The sequence below is a fragment of the Plasmodium inui genome, assembly GCF_000524495.1.
Source record: "Plasmodium inui San Antonio 1 unplaced genomic scaffold supercont1.23, whole genome shotgun sequence".
In the NCBI taxonomy this organism is placed as follows: Eukaryota; Apicomplexa; class Aconoidasida; order Haemosporida; family Plasmodiidae; genus Plasmodium; species Plasmodium inui.
Window position 1 is genome coordinate 226,361 of NW_008481857.1, and position 22,846 is coordinate 249,206.

Consider the following 22,846-nt stretch of genomic DNA (forward strand, 5'->3'; position numbering starts at 1 on the left):
ATAAAGGTGTACACATGCAGATATATCTTCGTTACACCGAACCTTCTAACAGCTCAACGACACCTTTTAACGACTTTACTGTTTTACATGGCGCAGCTTTTGCGGTGTACTACTGCCGTTGTTTGTCGTTCCCCATGCCCGGACATATCTTCTTCCCCCCCTTAAAGGGCCATCTCTCAAAGTTGTGCAGCAGTGGTAAGGACATACATCCATGGGAATCACGTCTGATCTGCGCCGTCTGACCATGGTTAGAAACGTTCGTCTTGACGGCATTCCAGTGAGGAGAATCTGAACGTGAGTGACAAAACATTAGGGCTTCATAGAAAAAGAAGAAAAAAAAAAAAAAAAAACTGAACTGAACTGAAACATGAAGATTCAAATAGATTTTCTGCACGACCTCTTTTAAATTTTCGCAAATGTAGAGACTTGCCAAGGAATGGTCTACCCTTCTGGGAGTGAAGCACACATGTCGGTTTGTTCTTCATTCAGTTGTGAATTCTGTTGTATGCTTAAAAATTGATCAATCGGCACGGGTTTCTTCATTCTTGAAAATACCGTTTGGACTAAATCAGTCATAAGACACGCAGGGTTAGCAAACACACTTCTGGTTAAGCTACCACACAGGGAAGCGCACCATAGAGTAGCCACTAAGTACCATCTCCACTTCTACACACCAACGCGTTTCTCTCCCCCACCGATCATCCTCACTGCGTAGTTTAAGCGCATACTCGGGATGGCATTCTACTAATTCCATGCTGTCTATCCACATATAGGTCAGAATCGTTTCACGGCCGGACGACGATTTCTTCACGTTCGAGTGTCCACCCCGAATCTACAGGTCCAAGTCCCAAATGAAACTTCATACACGTCGCGCCACTCCCAAATGTATTATACACGCATGCCCCTCACGGAAGAGACAAGCTCAACCGCGCGCAAAAAAAAAAAAGAAAAAAAAAACTGAAAGATAACATATCGATTTAATCGATTCGTTAAAAATATAAGTAGAGAATCACTCCCTTTGGAAGTTTCTTCACTTTTTTCTCTTGAGACATTTTATCAATTCGTCCGCGGTGACGACATGTGTACTTCTAACCCAGTGGATTTTAATTTTTTTTTTCTTTTTTTTTGTTTCCTGAGGACGTTCGAGACGGACTTCGCTACAGATTCATCGAACGTTCTTTTAGGAAACAGCATGCATCTCTTGGATCTAGGAAAAGGAAAAAAAACGCATCTACCCTTTTCGCCCCACGTCTGAGCAACAAGTTCATCTTAAAAAACCTTTCGTCGCTCTGGGTGTCTCCACCTCCTTCAATACAATGTATCGCGACGTGTTAGAAAAGGAACGATTAATGCAAAGACATGAAAAGCATGTGAAGAATAATGTGGTCGATAATGTAATAGCTGATGTTACGTGCACGGGGCAGGGTAATTTGCGGGGCGGGGGGGTGCACCGTTTCACATCTGTGCTACTTCACGTTCGCACCTGCTAAAACCAATTTAAGCCAAGTCAAAGGCCTTCACCTTCCCCCGTCAGACAAAACGTACCTCAGGAAAAACGAAGCAGCCTTCGAGGACTACAAAACCAGAGAGAGAGAAAAACTCAAGTCCTTCGTCAAAATTGAAAATAGGCGGTAGGAAAGGAGGCAGTGCAACGTGGCTGAGGAACATCCCGGTGGAGAAACACACCCACGTGCAAGAGTACACACAACTGCGCGCGTCACCATCCTGTTACTCGCCTCAGGAAGGAGAACCTCCAAAGAAATGAAGACAGGTGGAAACTCGCAGAAGTGAATGCACAAGTATGTATGTACATATGAGCAAAACGTGGTGAGGCATTCGGTTGTCAATCGGTAACTGCACGTATATGTGCACCGAGAAATAGTGTGCCTTATTTGTCGGGTGAAGCGGTTCATTTATCCCTCCCCGGCCCTTTTCTAATTTCAAACCATGTGCCCTTGGATGCCGCAACCTACGTCACCTACAACATGGCCGCTCTTTCGCCCCACCTCTCCCGTGTCGCCAAAAAGAAAGAAAAGGAGAAAACCTGCGCACTGCAAAAAATGCCATTCAAAAGCGAGAAGAATAAGACTAAGTAATTCTGGAGCATCAACCTGGGGGAATAAAAAAAAAAAAAAAAAAAATTCTCCCCAATTGAGTAGCAACTGAGCAAACGGAATGAAAACATGTGTAATTTCCTTCCACGGAAAGTAGCCAACCCTGTACCTTCCGTGCGTCCCCCGCAGGTGCCAACACGACATCATCAACCATGGGTACCTCAATTATGACGAGTCAATCAAAATGGAAATGAAAAAGAATGTAACAATCGATGCGTGAGGCGGCTTCCTATCCCCTCATGGAGGAAAAAAAAAAATAAATAAGATGCATACAGACAGATACGTTAATACGTACTGGCTTACGTACGTGCAGACCTCTTCTCTGTTTCCCCCCTTTTTTTCAGATCTGCGTGAACAACAGGAGAAACTACTTGTCCCAGAAAATGAGCGGATCGTACAACCCCATCACGGGTTCGTTCTCCTCACAGACACGGGTGCCTCTCTCATGTGGCAGCCTGTAAACTTGTCTGTCTCTGTTCTCATTCGTCATCGTCCCCTCCTCATCGTGCTCTGATATGAGCCCAACTGGAAGCGGCACTCTTTTCTCTTCACGTTCATTATCCTGTCATTGTACCACTCTCTTGTGTTCATATTTCGCTCAGGGGAAAAAAGAAGCTAACAAAATGGACAACACAGTTTGGAGATGGCTGCCCCCCTGCCCCTCTCTTTGCAGTTGCGATAATGAAATGGTGTCTGTTTCCATTTGGGTGGGCACAGCTCGGTTAGAGTAATCTCCAAGCCATATTTCTCCTTTTCGAGGAGCGAAACTGAAGCTTGCACTTCTTCTGCGGGATGGGTACTCCGTACTAGCAGGAATTTAAACAGCTCACAAGATAAGAATGGCTAAAAAGCAAAACTAAAACGCCCCTCAACAAAGACCAATCCTCTGCTTTGATGACGCTTCTCCACTTCATCAGATAAGCACAAGCATATGCGCGGGGAAGAGGTAGAACGTACTCCCCGCAGAGACGCGCAGAGAATCGACGATAGCGAATTGTAGGGGCGAATTGGCCAAGTCTTGATTTAGCGCGTCCTCAATTTGGCCGACCCTCACCTGATTATGGGAAAAATAAGAATGGCCAAACAAGGTGCTACACCCATTTCGATGGGTATTATCCTCCTTTTTGCAAATTGGTTGACTCATGTGTCTTCTTTTTCTTTCACAAAAGTCTTTTTTGCCTTTGGGCTGATCCACTCGGATGTTACACAGCATGCAATACTCATCAATCGCTTTAACAAGAAAAATAAATGTTTTTAAAATGCTCAAATTTTCCTTTTCTTTTTTCCTCCTCTTTAATTTTACAATCTCTTCGTAACGTCTTCGCATCATTCTCCACTTAAAAAAGTTAATAACGACAACAAACTCTTCGTTTTCCTGCAACATGTTTGACCCTTCCATGTGGATACCTACACTTGTCAGCGTCACTCTTCTGGCCACAAAAAGAATTACTCGCTTAATGCCATATTTTTTGGTTACCTTCCTGTCAAATTTGTAGAATTGGAGATTTGCCCAGGCTGGTTTCTCCCCGCCTGATCTTCCCCCCCCTTTTACAGTTTGCCCCCTCTGCACACATGCAACCCTCCCGTAGTGAATAAAATAATTGATGAACGCAGTGAACACATAGCTGTGCATGAAAAATGGCTTGATCACTGTGTCTTCTTTTTTTCTTTCGTCCATATACTTAAATGTACTTACATGCATTTCTTCATTTGTGAGGATTTTTTTCTTCTCTAAACAGAAAATGCACACACATTTAGCTAGCTCCAACTGGGTGTGTTGTTTTTCTGCCTTTTGCAAAGATGGCTCTGTCTGTGTTTGTTCCCCTTTGGCGACGTCCCCCCTGGTAACATACCACTCTTCTACATCGCTAGTGTCTTTGAAATCCTCTCGGGAATGGTTCCCTTCCTGTGATAGATCCATTTCTCCGCGTTCGCTCATGGCCAGCATGTTCTTATTCACGAGCCGAATGAAATTCACGACCATCTCTTTGAAGTTTAATCCTTTGAGGTTATTCTGTCGTGATACTTCTACATTTATATTTTTAAAATTTCTATACAACCTTAAATTTCTTTGCAGCATGGCATTATTTCGTCTTCCTACTTCATTTCGCGGCTGCCTCATTTTCAAGGATGTTCCCCTGTGCAGTTCTGGGGTCTCATCCTTACTCATTATTCTATGCATCCCGCCTGAAGTAACTTCCCCTCCATCCAGCCCGAACAAACGATCATATAGATTATCACCCCCAATGCAATTTCCACTGTCCTCCATTTTTTCGACATTCTTATACGGAACCAACTTGTCCACGTCACTACCCAGGTAGTAGTAACTGTACACGTCGATGGTCTTGTTGTTATTTCTCTCGTCATTCAGAGCTGCACTGTCGTTTTTGCTCTCTTTGGTTGATTCGCTGGACGCCACGTAGCTCACGCCCGTACGGTTTAAAACATCTTCCTCCGAGTCTGCTGTGGTGTCGGTTGTATCGCCCCCTGGGTTGACACCCTCTCTAGAACGTACTAACGAACGTGCTGACGAGCGTGTTGACGAACATGCTGATGAACGTACTGACGAGCGAGACGATGACCCAGACGAGTCGCCGCCCCCATTCGTCATATCAACTATGCTCATAAAGTTTAACTTCCTTGAAGCTCTCTTTTTTAACTTCTCAAAACTTATTAAGCGGTACATCCCTTCCTCTCTCGTGTCATGCAGGTCATAGTAAGGGGTTCCCCTTCTTCGACTTCTGCCCCGAGTGCTTCTACCCCCATTCGTCTGGTAGCGACACCTGTTTAGAATTTTAGCCCTCCTGTGTAATCCAAAGTTCGCAAAGGAGGACGTTTTCTTTTGTCTTTTACTTTTCTCTTTTTCGCCCATGTTAAGATGGAAATTTCCTTCCCTTATGCACATTCTGCCTTGAAGTTTTGCACCCTCTCCATTTCTACTTTTGTTCTTTCCTTTCACTTCTGACTCACTTTGGGGGGTCTCTTCAGAGGTACTACTAAACAGGGAGCTGGGATTACTCCCTTGGAGGCTTGTCTCCCCTCGATTTGCTTCCTCCTCATCGCTGCTAAACAGACAGTTGGAGCTCCTCTCTTGGAGGTTTGTCTCCCCTCGATTTACTTCCTCCACGTCGCTGCTAAACAGACAATTGGAGCTTCTACCCTGGAGGCTTGTCTCCCCTCGATTTGCTTCCTCCTCATCGCTGCTAAACAGACAGTTGGAGTTCCTCCCCTGGGGCATTTTCTCCTCCAATTTTCCTGCCTCACTTTTATGGCTTCCCCCATCCGAGATGCTACTAAACAGGCACTTACTCCTCACCTTCCTCTTTTTGTTCTTCTTCCTGTCTGCCCCGGAACTATCCTCATCCTTTACGCTTTCAGTAAGGAAGCCCCTCTTCTTGCCAAGAGCTCTCCTTTTTTCTCCTTCCGTTCCAATTTTATCCTCTCCAGAATTGACGCTAAAGAGGTTTGTCTCTTTCTCACGCTCTTCACTGTTTGGCTTCGGTTTTATCAGTCTTCCCCTCACAGCCCTGGCGCGCCTAGTTCTACCTTGTGCTGCCCTACCCCTTCCCTTGCAGGAACTATGCCCGGAGTTTATTCCAAACAAATCCATTCGATGAGAGCATACAATACAGTTAAAAAAGGTAAAAGTAAAAAAAGGGGGGTCGTTGCGACTTTGCCTCTTCTTCTTTCAAATTACAAAAAAGAAAAAACAAAAAAAAGTGGCACTGCCTTTAATTCTGATCCACCAATTTTTTCATTCTTCCAGTGTGTTGCTGCTAACGCTGTGTGACGGACCCTCGCAGAATGGATGAGGCCCTCCTGGAGTGGCCCTCCGCCGCTCCACTCAACGATCCTCTTTATGGGCATGGGCAGTGTATACACATGTCTCATCCACACACCTGTTCAATTTAACCTTATGTGTGTGCCAACCTGATGGTGGAATATTTTCATCTCCACTCTGTCTCAGAAAACCCATTGCAGCATGTGTGCCTTACCAAACATGTAACACGAAAATGGAAGCCTTCCTAATGAGGACTCAGCCCACCGTTTGGCTGCTCTTCATTTATTTCCGTTCACTGTTTGGAGGGATACAGAAAGGGTGAACTTCTTCTTATCCAGGAATGGTCAATTGGGTAGAAAAGGGTTTGCTTTCCCTTTCCACATTCCTTTTTGTTTCACCCCTCGGCGTCATGCTTACCATTTCGGCGCTGCTTCAATTGAGCGGCATAAAACGCCTGATCTCTGTTTCACTCAATGTCGATTTTTTTTGCAACATTTTTTTCGCGACGTTTTTTGCGATATTTTTTTCCCCACTTCTTTTTTTCGACATTTTCTTATCTTGCCTTTTCGTAACTTTTTAGTCAAAATGTTGGCCCGCCAAAAAAAAAGTGGCAAAAAAATGGAACTCACTAAGTGACAGAAAAGGTACAACATATAACAAACGGGGCGACAAAAGAACGAGCAGAACGGAGGGACAGGGAAGTAGACGCCCCAAAGGGGTGACGTGACAAACTTTCTTCAAACGGAAAGAAATATGAAAAGGTTGAGGGGAGGGGTCCAGATAAAGCAAAGTTTATATCCCATCAAGCATGATAAGGAGAAAATGGGTCCCCAACGAAAGGGTCCTCAGACCCATCGTCAGCAAAGGATACATCAGTCCAGTCGACATCAAAAATGTAAAAGAGTTGAAGGAAGAATTAAAAGATAAAATATACACAAACATATACACATTCAATACATTATGTGATGGCATATACGTCAGAAGAGGGATCTATGCAATTACGGGGAGGAGAAACAGCGGGAAAAGTAGCTTATGTGCACACATTTGTGTGAATCTTTTTTTTAACGACGTGCTCCACTACTTCCACCTGTTTTACTCTGCCTTTTTCGACTTTGTACAATTTTTGGAAAAAAAAAATGTTGAAAATAAATTTTGCCTGCGGACGGCTAATCGGCTGCGCCAAGTGGGGACAGAGTTCGCCATGGGGAATAAAAACTTCGGCGAGTTTAAGCAGCTGGTGAGGTACTTGTTCGCGCAGTTCGTCCAGTCACATGGGGGGGAGGGATATGGTGGCTACAGCAATGGTGGCGGCGACAGTGGGAGAGATGACCAAGAGGAGAGAGAAAGCGAACCTGGCGAATATGGCAAGAAGGAAAAACGAAGCCACGGCCTCCTTCGCCGCCATTCCCCTCTCCGCCCCCACCGCTTCTCCAAACGCAGAGCCATCTACGTCGACCTGGACAACAGCTTCTACATCGACAGGTACAAAAACATGATCCGCGCCTCGCTCGAAAAAATAAAAAAGCTAATGGAAACGTACAAGGAATTCTGCTGTGAAAGAAAATGCTCTCTCTTCCTGCTACTACTAGAAGGTGACAGACAACTGAAGGATTTTCTCTCACCGCTAAGAAAGAAATACGATTTATCATATGACCCCCTCATACAAATCTTTAACCACCACCTGGACAAGTACCTCAATCGTATCACCTTCTCAGATGTATACAAAAGTTTCCAACTTTTAAAAGTATTTAATTTTGGAGAGCTGATAAACGTTGTTAATTTTATTAACAGCGAGTTGCAAAAGTGTCAACAGCCATGGAGCAAACATTTCAGCAGATACGTTCCTTCCGACTTAGGAGTACTCGTGGTGGATAATCTGAATTACGTACACAGGGGAGTCCCCCAGGGGAAGAACAAATGGGAAAACGAACTAAAGCAGCTGCTGAAAACCTTGTCTAAATTATCCACCGAGAATAAAGTGTGTGTCCTCGTTACGAACAATGACAACAAATATTTTAAAAAAAAAGAAGAGAGGTTCTTCCATCTGTATTCCAAATATGTGTACAGCCATGTGCTCGTTAAATTCATCAACGAGAAGAAACTTTTCGAGTTTTACTTTCCTTCCAAGGGGAAAAGCAAGGCGAGACGTGGCCACGGGAAAGGTAACCAAGACGAGAGCGGTAACCGAAATGGCAACGTGCACGTGAACGGGAGCATGATCAGAAACCACAACACAAATCGCAACAGTAACCGCAACAGCGGCAGCGACGGGAACGAAAACTCCTCGTCAAGCGAACAGAGCTTTAACGACCTGTCAGGCAGTGCCGACGCAGCGGGCGATGGGAAAGCTGTCGATGATAGCGATCCCGCCGAGGAGGGCGATCCCGCCGGTGATAATGATCCTGGTGACCATGCCGACCAGAGCGATGACGACGAAGATGCCAATGGTGCCTTCTTCAAAAAACGATACAACCTCAGGTACATAAAAATAAAAAGGAAGAAACGAAAACCCAAGTTATGCTTCTTCGAGATAAACGAGTTCGGGATTGAGACCATGCTGGGCTGAGACCCCCCGCGTGAGAGGCCGGAGGCTGGAGCAGCGTCATAGTGGTAACTGTGGTAACAGTGGTGACTGGGGCGATGGAGACATTGGCAAACTCCCTTATGCGCCTGCTACTCCGCAACTCTGCAGAACCCAAACGATGAGAATATATCTTCCCCATTTGAACAGCATTTTTCGCATAAAACTTTTTTGACCCTTCCGCTTGCCCTTCGCCCCAATATGAGTGGCTGCAACTGTACACCTGCACACACCGGGGGGTGAAAAAAAACTTTTCCTTTTTTCTCTGCTTTCATACCACTTCCTGTTTTCTCGCGGAGAAAAGGCATCAGGAATTCACAGGCCAAATTGGCACGGCTATGGATACGGTCCGTCCACCCAGATATGCCGCTTACCCGCACAATTCGTTGATTGCGTTAAAGAGTTGCGCATGCACGCAAGTGTGTGTTCGTTTGGCTTATTCGTATGTGGGGGAGAGGGGGAAACAGGTGAGGGAATTTTTTTCCTGTGGCACAAAAACGCACCAATGAGTGAAGCAGCTAGGAAAACAGTTCGCTCGTTGGCCAGTCCGATGCGCTCGGCTCTGTTCCGTTCAACCTATCCAGTTCATCCCATTCATGATCAGGATGACTTTACAAAAAAATAATTTTCGTATTATCCTCTTTTAAATCTGCATATAGTTTAATTTATGTGCGCGTGCCTGGTTGGCAAAGAGGTGCAGCATTAAAGTGGGTGTAGCGCACAGGTAAAAAGGATTTAGTGTAAGAAAGACTCAGTGTAAGAAGGATTCAGTGTAAAAAAGCAGGGCGGCGAGTGCAAAAGGGTGTATAGATGACGCACAAGCTGCAGAAGAAAGTAAAGCCGCATGTAGAGGCACGCCCAGACGTAGGCCCATACAAAGGCGCACGAGCACGCGGAACAGAAGGCAGCAAAAGCAAGAAAGGGCCCTAACCCTAAGATGACAACTCCTTCACCGCGATGATCTTCTCCTGGCCACATGCGGACAAAACACTGACTAAGACAGACTTGCCCCCATCGAAAAGGGTACGAATTTGCTTGGCTACGTCATCCGGGTTTCCATCCGAGTCCTTTGGTAAGCTCAAGTCATCCTTCGTCTCTCCGTTGTCGTATAGTAAGGACACAAAACCATCCTCCGTAATGTCAATCAATTGCAACTCAGTTCTCTTCACCACAGGCACATCCATATTGTGAGAAGTTGGGCATATATCTTCATACTTCTTTCCCGTAAAAATATCAATGCCTACAATGTGTGCCTTCGCATGACCATGCTTTCCCGTCTTGGAGGTTGAATAATCCACGACTTTGCAGGGATGTTCCTTTAGCATTACATGTCCGTTTTTCTTTATCGCACCTGCCTGCACAGGGTATGTCTGGGATGCTCCTGCATCGATATTATCATATGTTTCGTGGTCTGACATTGTTTGAAGAGTGGGGCCTAAAAAAAAAAGGGGGGATTTTTTTTTTTTGGTTTAAAGAAATAGGGATTCTTCTTCAACGGGTGGAGGCAGTACCTACAGTGTGGTATATACACATGTATGCATATGGATATATATACTTCTCTGCGCCTTATTAGGGAGGTTTAAAAAAAGTGGCGCGACAAAATGGGAGAAAAAGAGTCTCACAAAAGGAGTAACAAATTGGGGGAACAGGGCAGCGCTAAATAGCAAATGGTTTAATAACTACAACAAGAATGTAAAATAAAGTAGGCCAAAAAAAAAAAAAAAATAATGGTATCTCCAACGAAAACTCAGCGTAGCATATGAATATATGTCCCTTTTGTGAAAATGCTTTTCAAAAGCGCAATCTGCTTTGGAAAACTTTTTATTTTTTTTTTTCCTACCTGTGTTTTGCTTGCAAATTGCTTCAAATTGAATTGTTTTACTTATGGATCATTTAGTTAAAATATGTAGGTATATAAATATGATTCGACTCAAATGATTTAAATATGCGAATGGTACAAAAAGGAAATTGCGTTTAGCGAGTGCGCAGTGCTCTTCTTCTTCGGGCTGCTTCGACTTAACACTTCCGATTCGGTTTTAACTGTTTGTGAAGAAATGCCTTACGCGGTATGGTATGCGTTCGGGTTGCTAAAGTTGGGTGAAGTTGGCTCAAGTTAGGTAACGTTCATTTCGTTTTGCTTTTTGGCTAACTTTGGTGACTACTTTGGTAACTACTTTTGTAACTACTTTGGGTAACTACTTTGGGTAACTCTGGTAACTTATTTTGGTAAACTGATCTTGCGCAGCGTTATTTTTCGTCGGTTATGCTTTTTTTCTTTTTATTTTATTCTTTCGCCTCGGTTTCACTCCATTTCCATCGCCGGAAAAGTTGACTGACTAACTCTCTGCGCCCCTTTTTGCCGATTGCCTAAAAGATAATTTCCCCTTTTTTAAAAAGGCACAGAAGGGATGCCTCGCCTCCGTTCGCAAAGCCGCATGGCATATATGTTAGCCGTTAATGCGTGTTCCCTTTATTTTTGAACAGACTGAGAAACCCAAGGGGTTGAATGAAGCATAGCACGAAGGCAATATTATGAACCGAGCCATAATACACGTATTGAGCCTACATACTAGGAAGGCATACTGCTGCGATGGGCAGGGAAAACGGATTCGTGACCCACTCGTGCGTTCCGTCACACGCGCGTGCTGCAGTTGGCCTGTACCAACCCGGGGAAGGAAAAAAAGCTGTTCAAGGATCGAACAAAAATGATTTTTTTTTAGATGCACTCTTTACCGCAGTACGATTGAGCACATTCTGAGGGCACACGTGCGTTCACTCCTACGCGGCGTTATGCAAAAGGAGATAAAATTCTGTTCACTACAGAGCAGGTATTTCCCCTTTTCTACAGGGAGGGCGCTGCAAGTCAATGTTCCCTGTGTATCCAATTAGTGAGCAGACTCTGTGTCGTTGCAATGTGCCTTAACAATGTGCCCTTTCTTTTTGGATTTGTGTACATATAACCATGCTGGCGACCACCTCTGCTGATTGCTGGGGGGGATAACCGCCATTGAGAAGGACATAGAAAGCCAGGGTTGGTAACATAGTAGAATTGCGAAGTGCCAACGGATGTTGTAGGAGTGATCCGGGGGAACTCTTAGAGCTCTCCCCAAAAGGAAGTTACAAAATAGTGAAGATATTTCAAAATTGCTAGCTATATTTTGTTTCCTTCACGAGGAAACTAAAAAAATTTCTTTTTTTTTTTTTTTTTGGAGCCCCCCCATCGTCATTGAATGTTCATCTCGCATCAGCGATACTTACGTTACAGACACTTATTGTAACTATGTGACCAAGGGGGGAATCAAATGGCACCTTCCCATGCCACCGCGAGGTCCTTACCTTTTTCTTTACACCATCCCGGATACTCCGTTGGCCTTTTTTTCGCTCTGATAAATAAGCACCCCGTGTGTCTGAACAGTTAACCTGTCAATTCTCACCGCATTATTCACGGAACACAAATGGGTAAGCTAATTAATTTAGCGCGTTCCACATAGTGGTTGTCGGTGAATGACCAACTTGTGCAAGCTGAAATGCATCAAAAGTTAGCAAAAAAAAAAAAAAAAAGAATGCTCAGTTAAGCATACATTGATCGTTTAGCAAGGACATGAAATCATCGTGGCGTTTATCCAGGTTGCCGTGCAATCCCTTTTTTACGCATCTTCAGTCCAAACTTCCACTCGCATGGTACCCCCCATTTTGACGGTGTCATAACGCTAAAGATAAGAAATGGCGAAAACTTTCCTACCTTTGAAAGCCTTCCAAAAAAAACACACATTTTGACAGTACGAAAAAGGGCCCATTATTTGATGACGGCACCTCCACAGGAACAGGCATATTCCCGCACCCCGCGTGGCACATATATTTACACAATATCGCGAAACCATCCCGATGTATAGTTCCCGTTGGCGTATGTTGTCGTGGCGCCATTCGCTGAAGGAATTCAAAGAGGCACGTTTAATTATACCGTCTTAAAAAGAAGGCCAACTGGATTACACTATACGTATCTCCGGCTGGCAAAGTTTTAAGGAACACAAATTTTTGCGTTCCGCTTAAAGCTGCTTGAGGAACGACATTTTTTATTCCTCAGTTTACTTAACCGCAATGAAGTGAGAAAAAAAAAGAAAAAAAAGGTCATTAGGAATGATAAAATAATTAATCCTCACAAAAATGAGCGTAAAAAAACAGGGGACAAAAGAGGACAAAATCTGTACACAATTGTACAGTTTGCTTATTAGCCCATGTAACGGATAACATTTGGGGAGTAAATTTTTTTTTTTTTTCCCAAATGGCTAGCTATAAAAATTCGCTGAGGTTGCTCGGAATTTTGTTTAAGGCGTGGTTGTAATCTGAGGGGGTGCATATTGAAAGAAAAAAGAAACACAGCAAATAAAGGAAACGATGCAAGCGACGCGAACAGTGCAACCAAAATGAACGAACCGCTCTGCACAAAACCAATGAACGCCTGCTTCTCTCTCGCTCCACACCTGTCTCGACGAGGTTCCTTAGCACAGTTAGCACGCACGTTGTGATGCCCAACACTGACGAGGTAAAAATAGGGAAAGCAAAAATGAATTATACATGTGTCTACATCCCCTTCACATATTTACGCACATGTGTAGGCCAGCTCACACGGCGCGTTAAACCCAGGTAGCCTACCCGAGAGTGAAAAAATTGTGCTCAGTGAGGAAAAATTTACTGAGCTGGGGATCATAAAAAATATGCTGGGGTCTGCAGAGGGGGTAAGAAGAACAAAACCAACTATTCTAGTGTTACCAAAAAATGCATCTCTCGTTGAGCATGCCCACTTTGCGGAGGCGAATTTTACTGCACGGTGAATGGGCAATGCGTCGGCACCCCCGACCACTCCCCCTCGTCACTTACCTATGGGATTCATCGCTTGGTTCGCTAAGCAATAAATCTGCGTGACGGCCGCGGCGATGGAAAGAGCACACAGGAAGGATACGATGTATTTATCCGATTGCCTGCGCAGAGGGGGAGGAAAATATAAAACACAATGAATAGTCCACCTTCAGCGGCGTTTACCGCGGGGTGCACGTCCAGACGGGATGGAAGTGAAACAGTAACCATGCCCTTACATTTGTGCACACAAAAATGCCTACATATTCTTGTACACGCTATGGACACTATACACTCTGTACACGCTTCTTTCTCCACCCATCTCCTTCTTACACGCTCTGTGAACTCTTCAACTCGCTGTCGTCAAAAATCCGGGGAAACAATTTTTTAATGATCAACGCAAACACGCTAAGAACAAGCAGGTGTACTGCCTTTAGGACCATGTAATAGTTTCCCTTCAGTACTTGGCAGTGGGGATTCAAAAAAAAAAGGGGGGCAGATATATGAGGGATGCAACGCAAGGAAAGCAACACACACATTACAGGGGCTACATGATGGGGCAGTCAAGTGCACAATCGAATTTGCCGGAAAGTAGAAACTCCGTGTCAACCCCCAATGAAGGTATTCTCGCACGACCCCTTCTCGACTACTAACGCGACATGTACAGATATCCACTCAACCCGTAATCGAAAGCGTTTGCCTTGTCACCCCCAAAATGGGTTACAATGTCATATAAAAACTTGGACACAACCTGCAGGTGGATACAAAAACGGGGGTAGGCGTCACTCTACAGCTTATGGACACACGTATGGGAGGAGGGGGACGGAGAATGCAGCAACCCAGGGACGAATCCTATTTAGGCGCCCATTTTATGAGACTCAAAAGTATACCAAGGAAAATACATAGCGGGTAAAATTTGACAGAGATTTTATTGTGTAATCTGAGTAGACTAAATTGAAGGCGAAAACTGCAGGGGTGGAGGGGAAGGAAAAAATATTCTCACTTGTGGTTGCACTTTTTCGGCTTAGCCGTGCCGCTCGACTTGCCACCGCCCCGCGCGCGTACCTGCGAACACCAGCGGAAGCGAGCAGACGAGCCCGATGCTCAAAATCCCGTTGGTCAAGAAGAACACCATCAGAAGGGTGAAGTACGCTGTAGGGGAAAAACACACACGGAGTCCCCAAGGGGGTGCATCAGTAGGTGGCCAAACGTGTATGTACACATATCTATTCTATGTGGCTCTGTTGTCGCCACTGTAGAGGTAATTACCCCATCAAGGTAACCCCTTATTAGCAGTACTTACCACATATGGATGACAAAGTGAAGGTCGTCTGATTTCTTGTGTGGCCTAACAGAAGTCACAAAATGGAAAATGTTATCCCGCCTCTGTCGCTTTAACCACCCTTGTGACGCTGCGCAGGAATATCTATGTAGAGGGTGACTCACCGAATACGCCGACGTAAGCAAAGAACGGCAACAGAAAGAGAAGCAGCAAAGACATGTACACCTTCATAATTCCGCTGGAAAACTTGATAGACGATGTGGCGGAAGGTTCATATGTGTGTACGTGTGTGTGTATGTATATGCATATGCGTTCATGTGTAGGCACCCTCTCGGTGAGCATAATTGGCAGAGGAAGTAGCAAGCCTTTCCTTTTTACCACCTAATGAGCTCTCTAAGTTGGTTCTTTTGATTTTAGACAACGCACGCGAAATTTGAAAAGGTTCTGTATTACATATTTTTTTTTTCTTTTTTTTACTTATATAAAAAAGTTTACTTGATTAATCGAGTATGCCTTGTCCACCGTTTTACTCCATATGTCTGTGGCGAGGTGGAGAAAAATATAACCCGGTTAGCTTGCTCCCTTTTGTGCTTCCTCTAAGCAAACACGCACTAAGCTCGATGTCGAACCTGTTTTGCTTTGTGTTTGGGTAAATCTGGATTCATCGCTATGGACTATCCGGGACAGAAAGCTCGCCGAAGGGGACGAGGCTGCTCAAAAGAAGGAAAAGCGTTTTAGCAGTTTAGCGTTTTAGCAGTTTTGCCCTTGGGTAGCTCCGTGTCCGCACCGCAAAAGGGCCTCGTACAACAGGTACGGGAAGGACCATGCCTAGAAAGCCCTCCTCGAGAGCCTCCCTCGTGTAACCGAAAAAATACGTGAAGCTCCTAAACTCGTCGTCCAAGTACGCATCCTGCTTCTGAATGACTCCTTCAACAACACATCTTTTTTTACAGAGGACAAGGAACAAAAATAGGACAATGGCTAGCACCTTCATCGTTGCTGCTACGTTTCTTGGACTTGACAGGAAGGGAGGCATACAACATGCACTTATATATATAAGTATACTTATTTGCGTAGTTGTAAAAGGAAAGGGGGGGTATGGACAAAGATGATGCGTCCTCTCAGTCGTGAAACCGATCTGAAAAACAAACACATTGCGGAAGCGACGCTCAGTTGGTAAACACAGAAACGGGTAAACAAACATTTTTCCATTGCCTGCAAGGGGCGCCACCCGGTAGACATTATCCTACGACAATTTTGCAGAAATGCATGCTCGCGCCACGGGGCGCTACAATGTACGTACATCACATGGGGGGTGAAAAAGAAAATAATAATAATAAATAAATAAAGTAAAATAAAGTAAAATAAGTTAAAAGAAAAATAAAATAAATGATCCCAACAAATGATGCTTAATTGCACAACGGGTAAGCAAAACCCACCGCGCGGGCATCCCCTACACCAAGTCGTCCTCCGTCAACGCCCGCCTTACGAGGTGAAACTTGGCACGCAGGCTGTGCGCAGACGTGTTGCTCAGGGTGCTTTTCCTCCTCTGCTTGTCGCACAACTCACACAGATCTTTCACCTCCACCTGGAAGTGTGCAAAGTAGGAGGGCAAATCCACGTCCTTAATTTCTGCGCAATTTTCCACCCCCAATTTGCCTTTGTCAATGTAGAGAGGGGCGCCATACCGGTCCTGGAAATCCCCGTCAAAGCTGTCATTACAACTTAGAATGATTGAATTGGAGTCCACCATAAAATTTAAAATAGTCCTCAAGTCATTGTATACACACATCCTTTCGCACTCTTCTGTCACGTCCAAACAGAGATTCATCATGCATGGCGACATGTACAAGGGGTAGGGAAAATTATTTTCTTCAACGTGTTGACTAAAGTATAGCAAAAATAGGAGATAAATACAACCAGCTTGAAATCGAATAATGTCTTCTCCGTATTTTTGCATATATTTATTGTCATTTTTTTCAAATGTCTGTTTAAATATGTACTTCCATGCACACCATAATATTTTCCACACACACGTATTCTGTTCATATCTTGACTTGGACAAAATTAAAGAAAAATTGGTTTCTCTAAATATGGATCCGAATAGCAGTAGCCCGTTTTCATCATCCTTTCCTTCCTTATCTTTTATTTTACTACTTCTGCTCATCCACATGTGCAGAACATTTTCTATGTCTTCCACATTGCACTTGTACCTTCCTGGCAGTGCGAAGGGCACATAGTACTCCCCGCACAAATCTCCGACCCTCCGGACGTACTTTTCCTCGTTTACAAAGTCGATTGTGTACATGGTCTAGTGGGATGCACTTATATAACTTTAAAAAAAAAAAAAAAAAAGGACAATATTTATGTGCAATCTTTGCGTGGCCCATCAAATGGATCCTTCCTTCCCCTCACTTTTTTCCCCTTCAAAATTGGATCAACTTTCCAATTCGTTCTTATCCTCACATGTGCAACCGCTGCGCCTTCGTAATGCAGTACTCAACTGGGTCTCCCCCCAGATGCATCTGCGAAACTGATTCAAAGGGGAGAGGATGCGTCCTATTATCTACCTCCAACCGTGTGCTATTTTTTTTTCTCTTTTTTTTGTAATGGGAAAATAAAAAAAAAAATGATTTGGCTAGTTCTCCCAGAACAGCCAAAATGCTCCACATTTGGGCAGTATTCACCTGAATAGTTCCTGTTTTTTTTTTCTTTTTTTTTTTTTTGCAATGCGTAAAGGTGAACAGTTACATTTGTGCAAGAGCCATTTTAATGCCCCAAAATGGGTAGAAATAAAAACGGGCTTGGTTGGATTCACCCATTTTTATGCAAAACTGAAGAGGAATTACTCCCCACAAGAAGTTGTCATAACAGAGGTAGAGCATATGTAACGAGAACAAGGTAAATGGAACGAGTGCGAAATGGAGAAGCATACAATTACCTGCTCACGCATAACCAGCCTACGTTACAATGACAAGGGCCCCCTTTTGGTATGAAGCCAACCAAAGTGCATAATTAAAGGAACGTCCAAGGTGAGGACTACCCAGTTGTGGCGAAAAAGAGAAAATGAGCCCCTTCGAAGCTGTTCACATATAGTTTTTCTCACAAAATGGAAGATTTTACCTTTATATTTCTTTTTTTTTTTTTTTCTGGGGCCTCTTCAATATGTTCAGCTCCTAGTGGCACTTGCTCACATGTTGGCTCCTCCATTTTGAAAAATTTTTCTAAAGGGTTCCTCTTCCACAGTTCAAATGAAGAGGACACCTTTCAGGGCCACTTTGCATGAACACGTTATAGGGACCCATCCACACCGTTGCGGGGAGGTATGGCCAATTGTTTGCTGCCTCACCCATGATGGACTACCAAATCGTTGACATAGTAGAGGTGTACCCCGACTCGTACACTCAAGCCATCGAATTAACCCCCATGTACTGTCTTGAAACAACGAAAGACACTACAAAGGAATGCTTAAATGTGATGCGAGATTTTGTCAATAGCCAACTTCGTAACAATTATAATCATTTAAAAAGGTGTCGAAAATTAAACGAGGAAAATGTCCAAATCCTTATGGGGTTCTGTGCCGAACTACCAGACGATTTACTTAGCAAAATTGTGAAAATAAATGGAGGCAAGCCAATTACCATAAAAATGGTACATGCATCCAAGCACCCCCCCATGACGAGAAAGCAGTATGCGGAGTGGTCCCTGCATTGGCCACTCTACTATAGAAAACCAGAAAATGAGTTAAGAACGTTAGAAAAAGAAGAAATAAAAAAATTCATACACTTTGTAAAGATTTCCATTCGAGTTGGGAAAAATTTTGGCACATACCAAGGTGGCTGTGTCTTAACGCACAATGATAAAATTATTGCTTGTTCAGGTGATAATATAAAAAATCACCCACTGCAGCATGCGGTGATGTTGACCATTGAACAGGCTTCCTTCAAATTACGCTACCTGTGGAAAATCAAAAGGGAAGTGAACATGGGAAGAAGCGATTATAGCAGTAAGACTACGGATTGCATCACTAAGCACGTGCAGAATGCGCACACCTCGGAATGTCCCCCCGGCCCGAGTAACAAAAAATGCAAAATTGGAAGTACAGAAGGGGGCAGCGTGTCAGGTGGAAGCACGCCGAACCTGAAATGCGAAGTGGTGGATGAGGATGAAGTAGTCGATAGTGGAGCTGCTGATGAGGAAGATCTCAAGCGGTTATCCATGCGCAACCCTGTTGAGGACGACCAGTATCTATGCACCAATTATTACGCCTACTTAAGCCACGAACCCTGCTTTATGTGTGCAATGGCGATGGTGCACTCGCGCATTAAATGTGTCATCTTTGATGGATTGAACCCAGACAATGGGGCCTTGTTCAGTCGGGCAAAGCTGCAGTTTGTAAAGAACCTGAATCACCATTTTAAGGTTTACAGAACAGTGCGCTCCAAGTCGTGATTTTCTTCCCCCATTTTTGGGAGCACACACATCAGATTAAGTGAACATGTAATTGTTTATGTATCCCTCCCATTTTTAATCCCAATTCGAGGAGACACCCCTGCGGTATGTACTTATTTGTTCCTTTGTGGCCAATTTAAAAGAAAATTTTAACAGTAGAGCCATTTTTTCAAGTCGTACTTGTAACTCATATTTTTTGCATGCTTCACGGGCATAATAATATATGCCATTTTTTTTTTTTAAACTGGCCATTCCGTATGATAACCGTTACTCTGTATGATCCTTCTCCAGGATCGACGTAAACTCCATGTGTATGTTTCGTTCTTCCTCATTTACAAACGGGCTGCTCCACCTGACGCAGTCGCATTAATATAGATGTGTAAATATATTATGACATGGCTGCATTGGGGCAACTATTCTTCTCGACACCTCGCCATGCTAATTAAAAAGGAAGAAAAAAGCGAAGAAAAAAAAAAAAAGAAAAAAAAAAGTCACATCACATGGGGGGAATGTTGGCAAAAATGTAACACGTAATTCCAATAGGAGTGAAGAAAAAAAAAAAAAAAAAAAAAAAAAAAAAGCGTCAACTTTTTCGCCAGCCATTTCTGCGTACGTTACCTTTGAGGATGATTTTTTATTCTTTCTTTTTTTGAGAAGTTGGGCAAAGGGTGAGCAGCTAACAAAGATATGAAGTTAAGATGAGAAAGGTTTCTGATAACGTAAGCCTGTGAAAGTTACCCCATGATGCAGGTCGCATGAACAGGTAATTCCAAACGCAGGTGCCAGCATTAATGGGTAGCCGCATTAACGGCGCGCCGCTTTATTGGTCGCGCGTAAGGCTCAGGTGCGCCCTGCTTCGTTCTGCTTCGTCCAGCTGCATCATGCTGCGTCCAACATCTTCCAGCCAAGTCGTTCATGCTGCGTCCAACATCTTCCAGCCAAGTCGTTCATGCTGCGTCCAACATCTTCCAGCCAAGTCGTTCATGCTGCTCTTTCCCCCTCCTTTGCAGAAGACGGAGAAGCACCCCCCCACCCCCTCATCCCTGTGAAGCACACCATCCTGCTGTTAGCAAAATGAGATACAAGCTCTTCCCCCCCTTGACTTTTCTAATGTACCTGAGAAAATTGCATGTGTATTATTCCCCTGTGCGAAGCGAGAAGGCGGACGTTGCGAGGTAGGTATTTTATCCGATCCGAAAAGGAGAAAAGATAAAAGGGGCTCGAACTGGCGAAATTACCGTGGAAAGGAATGACTCCACCCAGCTGTGTGTATATGCTCCCTTCCTTGTCCATATGGACCATACGAATGGATGGAGCGGATGGCCAGATACCAATGGGCACCTAACCAGATTAACCCTCCCCGTGTGCAAACATTCCCATCTCCCCCCCCACAGACGACTGATTGTCTATGCGTCTTCCCAAAGAATAAAACAAAAGTACCCCCTATTGACCGTAACATGGGAACTCCTAGCGTAGGCATTTTATGAGCACAGACGTTTGCGGTGTGTTTAGGACGTTTGTCGCTTCCCCTCCCCTCCGTGCGCTCCACACATTGCACTGTTTGCTCGCCTGCACATATGAACCCTTCCCCCCCATGAAGCTATGAAAACCCACCCATGATAGAAGTAGAGTACTTAACTGGAGAAAAGGAGAAGTAAGTCAGGCTGAGGAGACGCCGCAGATGCGCGAATGAGCAGACTGATCCAACTGTACGGACTGAATCGGATCCATATATTACCTGCGCCACCCCCACTTTTTTTCCTCTCTCTAAGAATAAACATAGAATACTTCAGCGACAGACAGAAGAAAGAGATTGTGGACAAGTGGAAATACACGGGTAATAAAGTCAACAGGAAAAGTGCCTTCGGGGAGTAACTTCCGTCAACCGAGTGACAGCTTATTCGCTACACACATGCATTGGTTTGCATTTCTTTCCCCCCCTCGCAGCGGCATTGGACCCCTTTCCCGAGGTCCTGGCCCCCACGCTGGAGAAGCCGAAAGAGGACCTTTAAAGCTTCGCAATAGTCAGAGCCAGCTGCCGTTGGCGCCTCTCGCCCTAAATGGGCCCTCATGAGAGCATTTTTGAGGGCAACTTTATTACACCTCCACCCCACCTGCTGTTGTTATTTATCCCGACTGGGATGAACTGATCTATCTTTCCTAACAGGAGAGGAGAGCGAAAGGGCCATTTCACCCAAGGACGGAGCGAACAACAATAAAAAAAAAAAAAAATTAACCAATCGTGTTACACTTGAACTTGTGCTAAGGGGTAGGTAAAGCGAACTCCTTCTTCTTCACAACTGAAGTATATTACCAAAGGGGGGGAGAAAAAGAGCAAAATTCCGCCCGCATCCGTGTGTAAATATTTTTACCCGCATGTTCTGAGTTGCTACAGAGGGTGGAGGGGATTCACCCTACGACGAGTGGGAACAGAAATAGCGACTGACGTAGCTGCGCAATGCGGTAACTTTTTTTTTTTTCTTTTTTCCTTTTCATTTTTTTCCATTTCGTGAATGTTGTAATCTCTCGACTAGATGACAGAACGGCTCAGTAAACAATTTTGCTCTTTTCGAGGTAAAAAAAAAAAAAAAGTAGGTACGCTGTTTCCTCATTCTTATTAAATTTTTTTTCTTAACGCTAGGCGCAAAGTGTGTTTCACATTCTGTAATTCCCATTTTGTGCAAAAAATGAAAAAGAGGTGGATTAAAATGTGAAGTGAGAAAATCCCACAGGATTGATCAATCCTCAATGTGCCGTTGAATTCTCATTCCAACTCTGCTTCCTCGCTTTTTTCGTAAAGTTCCTCCAATTTTGGATAAAAGAAAAAAAGGAAGGAAAAAAAAAAATTACAACCGCCCACCTGCGAGGTGCTCTTCTGGTGATACCTACAAGGAAGGCCATGTCGTAAATAAGCTCCGAAAAAAAAAAAAAAAAAAAATGACCTCTCTGTGTGCTTCTGTACCTTTTCACCCCATTTTACAAAACTTAGAAAAGAAAAGAAAAAAAAGGAAGTTGTTTTATATCCCAATCGGTTCTCCACTTTGCTCGTTAATTTCCACACAACCCATTTTTTTCTCTACTCCCAAAATGGAAGCAGGTTCATGGGGAATAGAAAAATGATCTGTGCTTCTAACTGGCAAGGACACAAGATTTGTTCTTCCAAGATGGAGGAAAAGAAAAAAAAAAAAACACTAAGATAAGAGCATTAAGAGCGCTACACAGATCAAAAACAGATAGAAAGGAAAAACGTGCCCCATGACAATTCATATTTTTGCAAAGTGTAAAAAATTCCAAAGGTTTAAATTTGGCTGTATTGTTAGGAACATTCTTCAGCTTAAATTTTTAGAAAAAAAAAAAAATAAAACCAAGTGACCTGTTTGCCTCTTAACCCAGCTGATGAACAGAACTAGACTTCCTTTCCAACCACAGTTGTAGTAAAAAAAAAATTAAAACAGGATGAACTTCACGAAACACTGCTTCCACCTGCTCGTTGGTAAATTTAAAAGGGATAAAATTGACGCGGCTAATGAGATGGGCTATTCTATAGATTCCCCATCCACACACATTTGATTTTTCTTCCCATTTTTGCAGTTTATCTTTTCTTCCTTTTCGATGTGTACGGAGGGTTGAACGTGAACCGGAAGAAGGCCATCCATAGTAACAGAGAAAAATGGGGAAAAGAAAAAAAAAGGCAGAGTAGATGCCACTACCCTTCATCTTCACATGAGCCACGAAATAATAACCACACAATTTGACTAACGACTCATCTTTTTTTTCTTTCC

At 43.9% G+C, this 22,846-nt stretch overlaps 8 protein-coding genes across 8 annotated transcripts; 4 read left to right on the forward strand and 4 right to left on the reverse strand.

The window, feature by feature from the left end:
* Positions 1-1,316: 1,316 nt before the first annotated feature.
* C922_04456 (hypothetical protein) lies at positions 1,317-2,575 on the forward strand (the record flags this gene model as incomplete). Its single annotated transcript, XM_008820039.1, has 6 exons — positions 1,317-1,425; positions 1,535-1,631; positions 1,742-1,799; positions 2,028-2,092; positions 2,244-2,316; positions 2,459-2,575. 6 exons carry the CDS (start codon positions 1,317-1,319, stop codon positions 2,573-2,575), a joined length of 519 nt encoding a protein of 172 aa, XP_008818261.1.
* A 452-nt stretch (positions 2,576-3,027) lies between these two features.
* On the reverse strand, positions 3,028-5,724 carry C922_04457 (hypothetical protein; the record flags this gene model as incomplete). Its single annotated transcript, XM_008820040.1, has 1 exon — positions 3,028-5,724. One exon carries the CDS (start codon positions 5,722-5,724, stop codon positions 3,028-3,030), a length of 2,697 nt encoding a protein of 898 aa, XP_008818262.1.
* Positions 5,725-6,703: 979 nt separating this feature from the next.
* On the forward strand, positions 6,704-8,461 carry C922_04458 (hypothetical protein; the record flags this gene model as incomplete). Its single annotated transcript, XM_008820041.1, has 1 exon — positions 6,704-8,461. The coding sequence occupies one exon, from the start codon at positions 6,704-6,706 to the stop codon at positions 8,459-8,461; it is 1,758 nt and encodes a 585-aa protein (XP_008818263.1).
* A 947-nt stretch (positions 8,462-9,408) lies between these two features.
* C922_04459 (eukaryotic translation initiation factor 5A-1) lies at positions 9,409-9,894 on the reverse strand (the record flags this gene model as incomplete). The annotated part of the gene is made up of 1 exon (XM_008820042.1): positions 9,409-9,894. The coding sequence occupies one exon, from the start codon at positions 9,892-9,894 to the stop codon at positions 9,409-9,411; it is 486 nt and encodes a 161-aa protein (XP_008818264.1).
* A 2,872-nt stretch (positions 9,895-12,766) lies between these two features.
* Positions 12,767-15,606, reverse strand: C922_04460 (hypothetical protein; the record flags this gene model as incomplete). Its single annotated transcript, XM_008820043.1, has 13 exons — positions 12,767-12,819; positions 12,958-13,011; positions 13,130-13,201; positions 13,355-13,455; positions 13,664-13,793; positions 13,985-14,081; positions 14,221-14,297; positions 14,396-14,482; positions 14,634-14,678; positions 14,777-14,858; positions 15,108-15,151; positions 15,242-15,322; positions 15,477-15,606. 13 exons carry the CDS (start codon positions 15,604-15,606, stop codon positions 12,767-12,769), a joined length of 1,053 nt encoding a protein of 350 aa, XP_008818265.1.
* A 459-nt stretch (positions 15,607-16,065) lies between these two features.
* Positions 16,066-16,920, reverse strand: C922_04461 (hypothetical protein; the record flags this gene model as incomplete). Its single annotated transcript, XM_008820044.1, has 1 exon — positions 16,066-16,920. One exon carries the CDS (start codon positions 16,918-16,920, stop codon positions 16,066-16,068), a length of 855 nt encoding a protein of 284 aa, XP_008818266.1.
* A 1,046-nt stretch (positions 16,921-17,966) lies between these two features.
* C922_04462 (hypothetical protein) lies at positions 17,967-19,064 on the forward strand (the record flags this gene model as incomplete). Its single annotated transcript, XM_008820045.1, has 1 exon — positions 17,967-19,064. The coding sequence occupies one exon, from the start codon at positions 17,967-17,969 to the stop codon at positions 19,062-19,064; it is 1,098 nt and encodes a 365-aa protein (XP_008818267.1).
* Positions 19,065-20,138: 1,074 nt separating this feature from the next.
* On the forward strand, positions 20,139-21,076 carry C922_04463 (hypothetical protein; the record flags this gene model as incomplete). Its single annotated transcript, XM_008820046.1, has 5 exons — positions 20,139-20,239; positions 20,459-20,536; positions 20,665-20,718; positions 20,837-20,901; positions 21,012-21,076. The coding sequence occupies 5 exons, from the start codon at positions 20,139-20,141 to the stop codon at positions 21,074-21,076; spliced, it is 363 nt and encodes a 120-aa protein (XP_008818268.1).
* Positions 21,077-22,846: the final 1,770 nt, after the last annotated feature.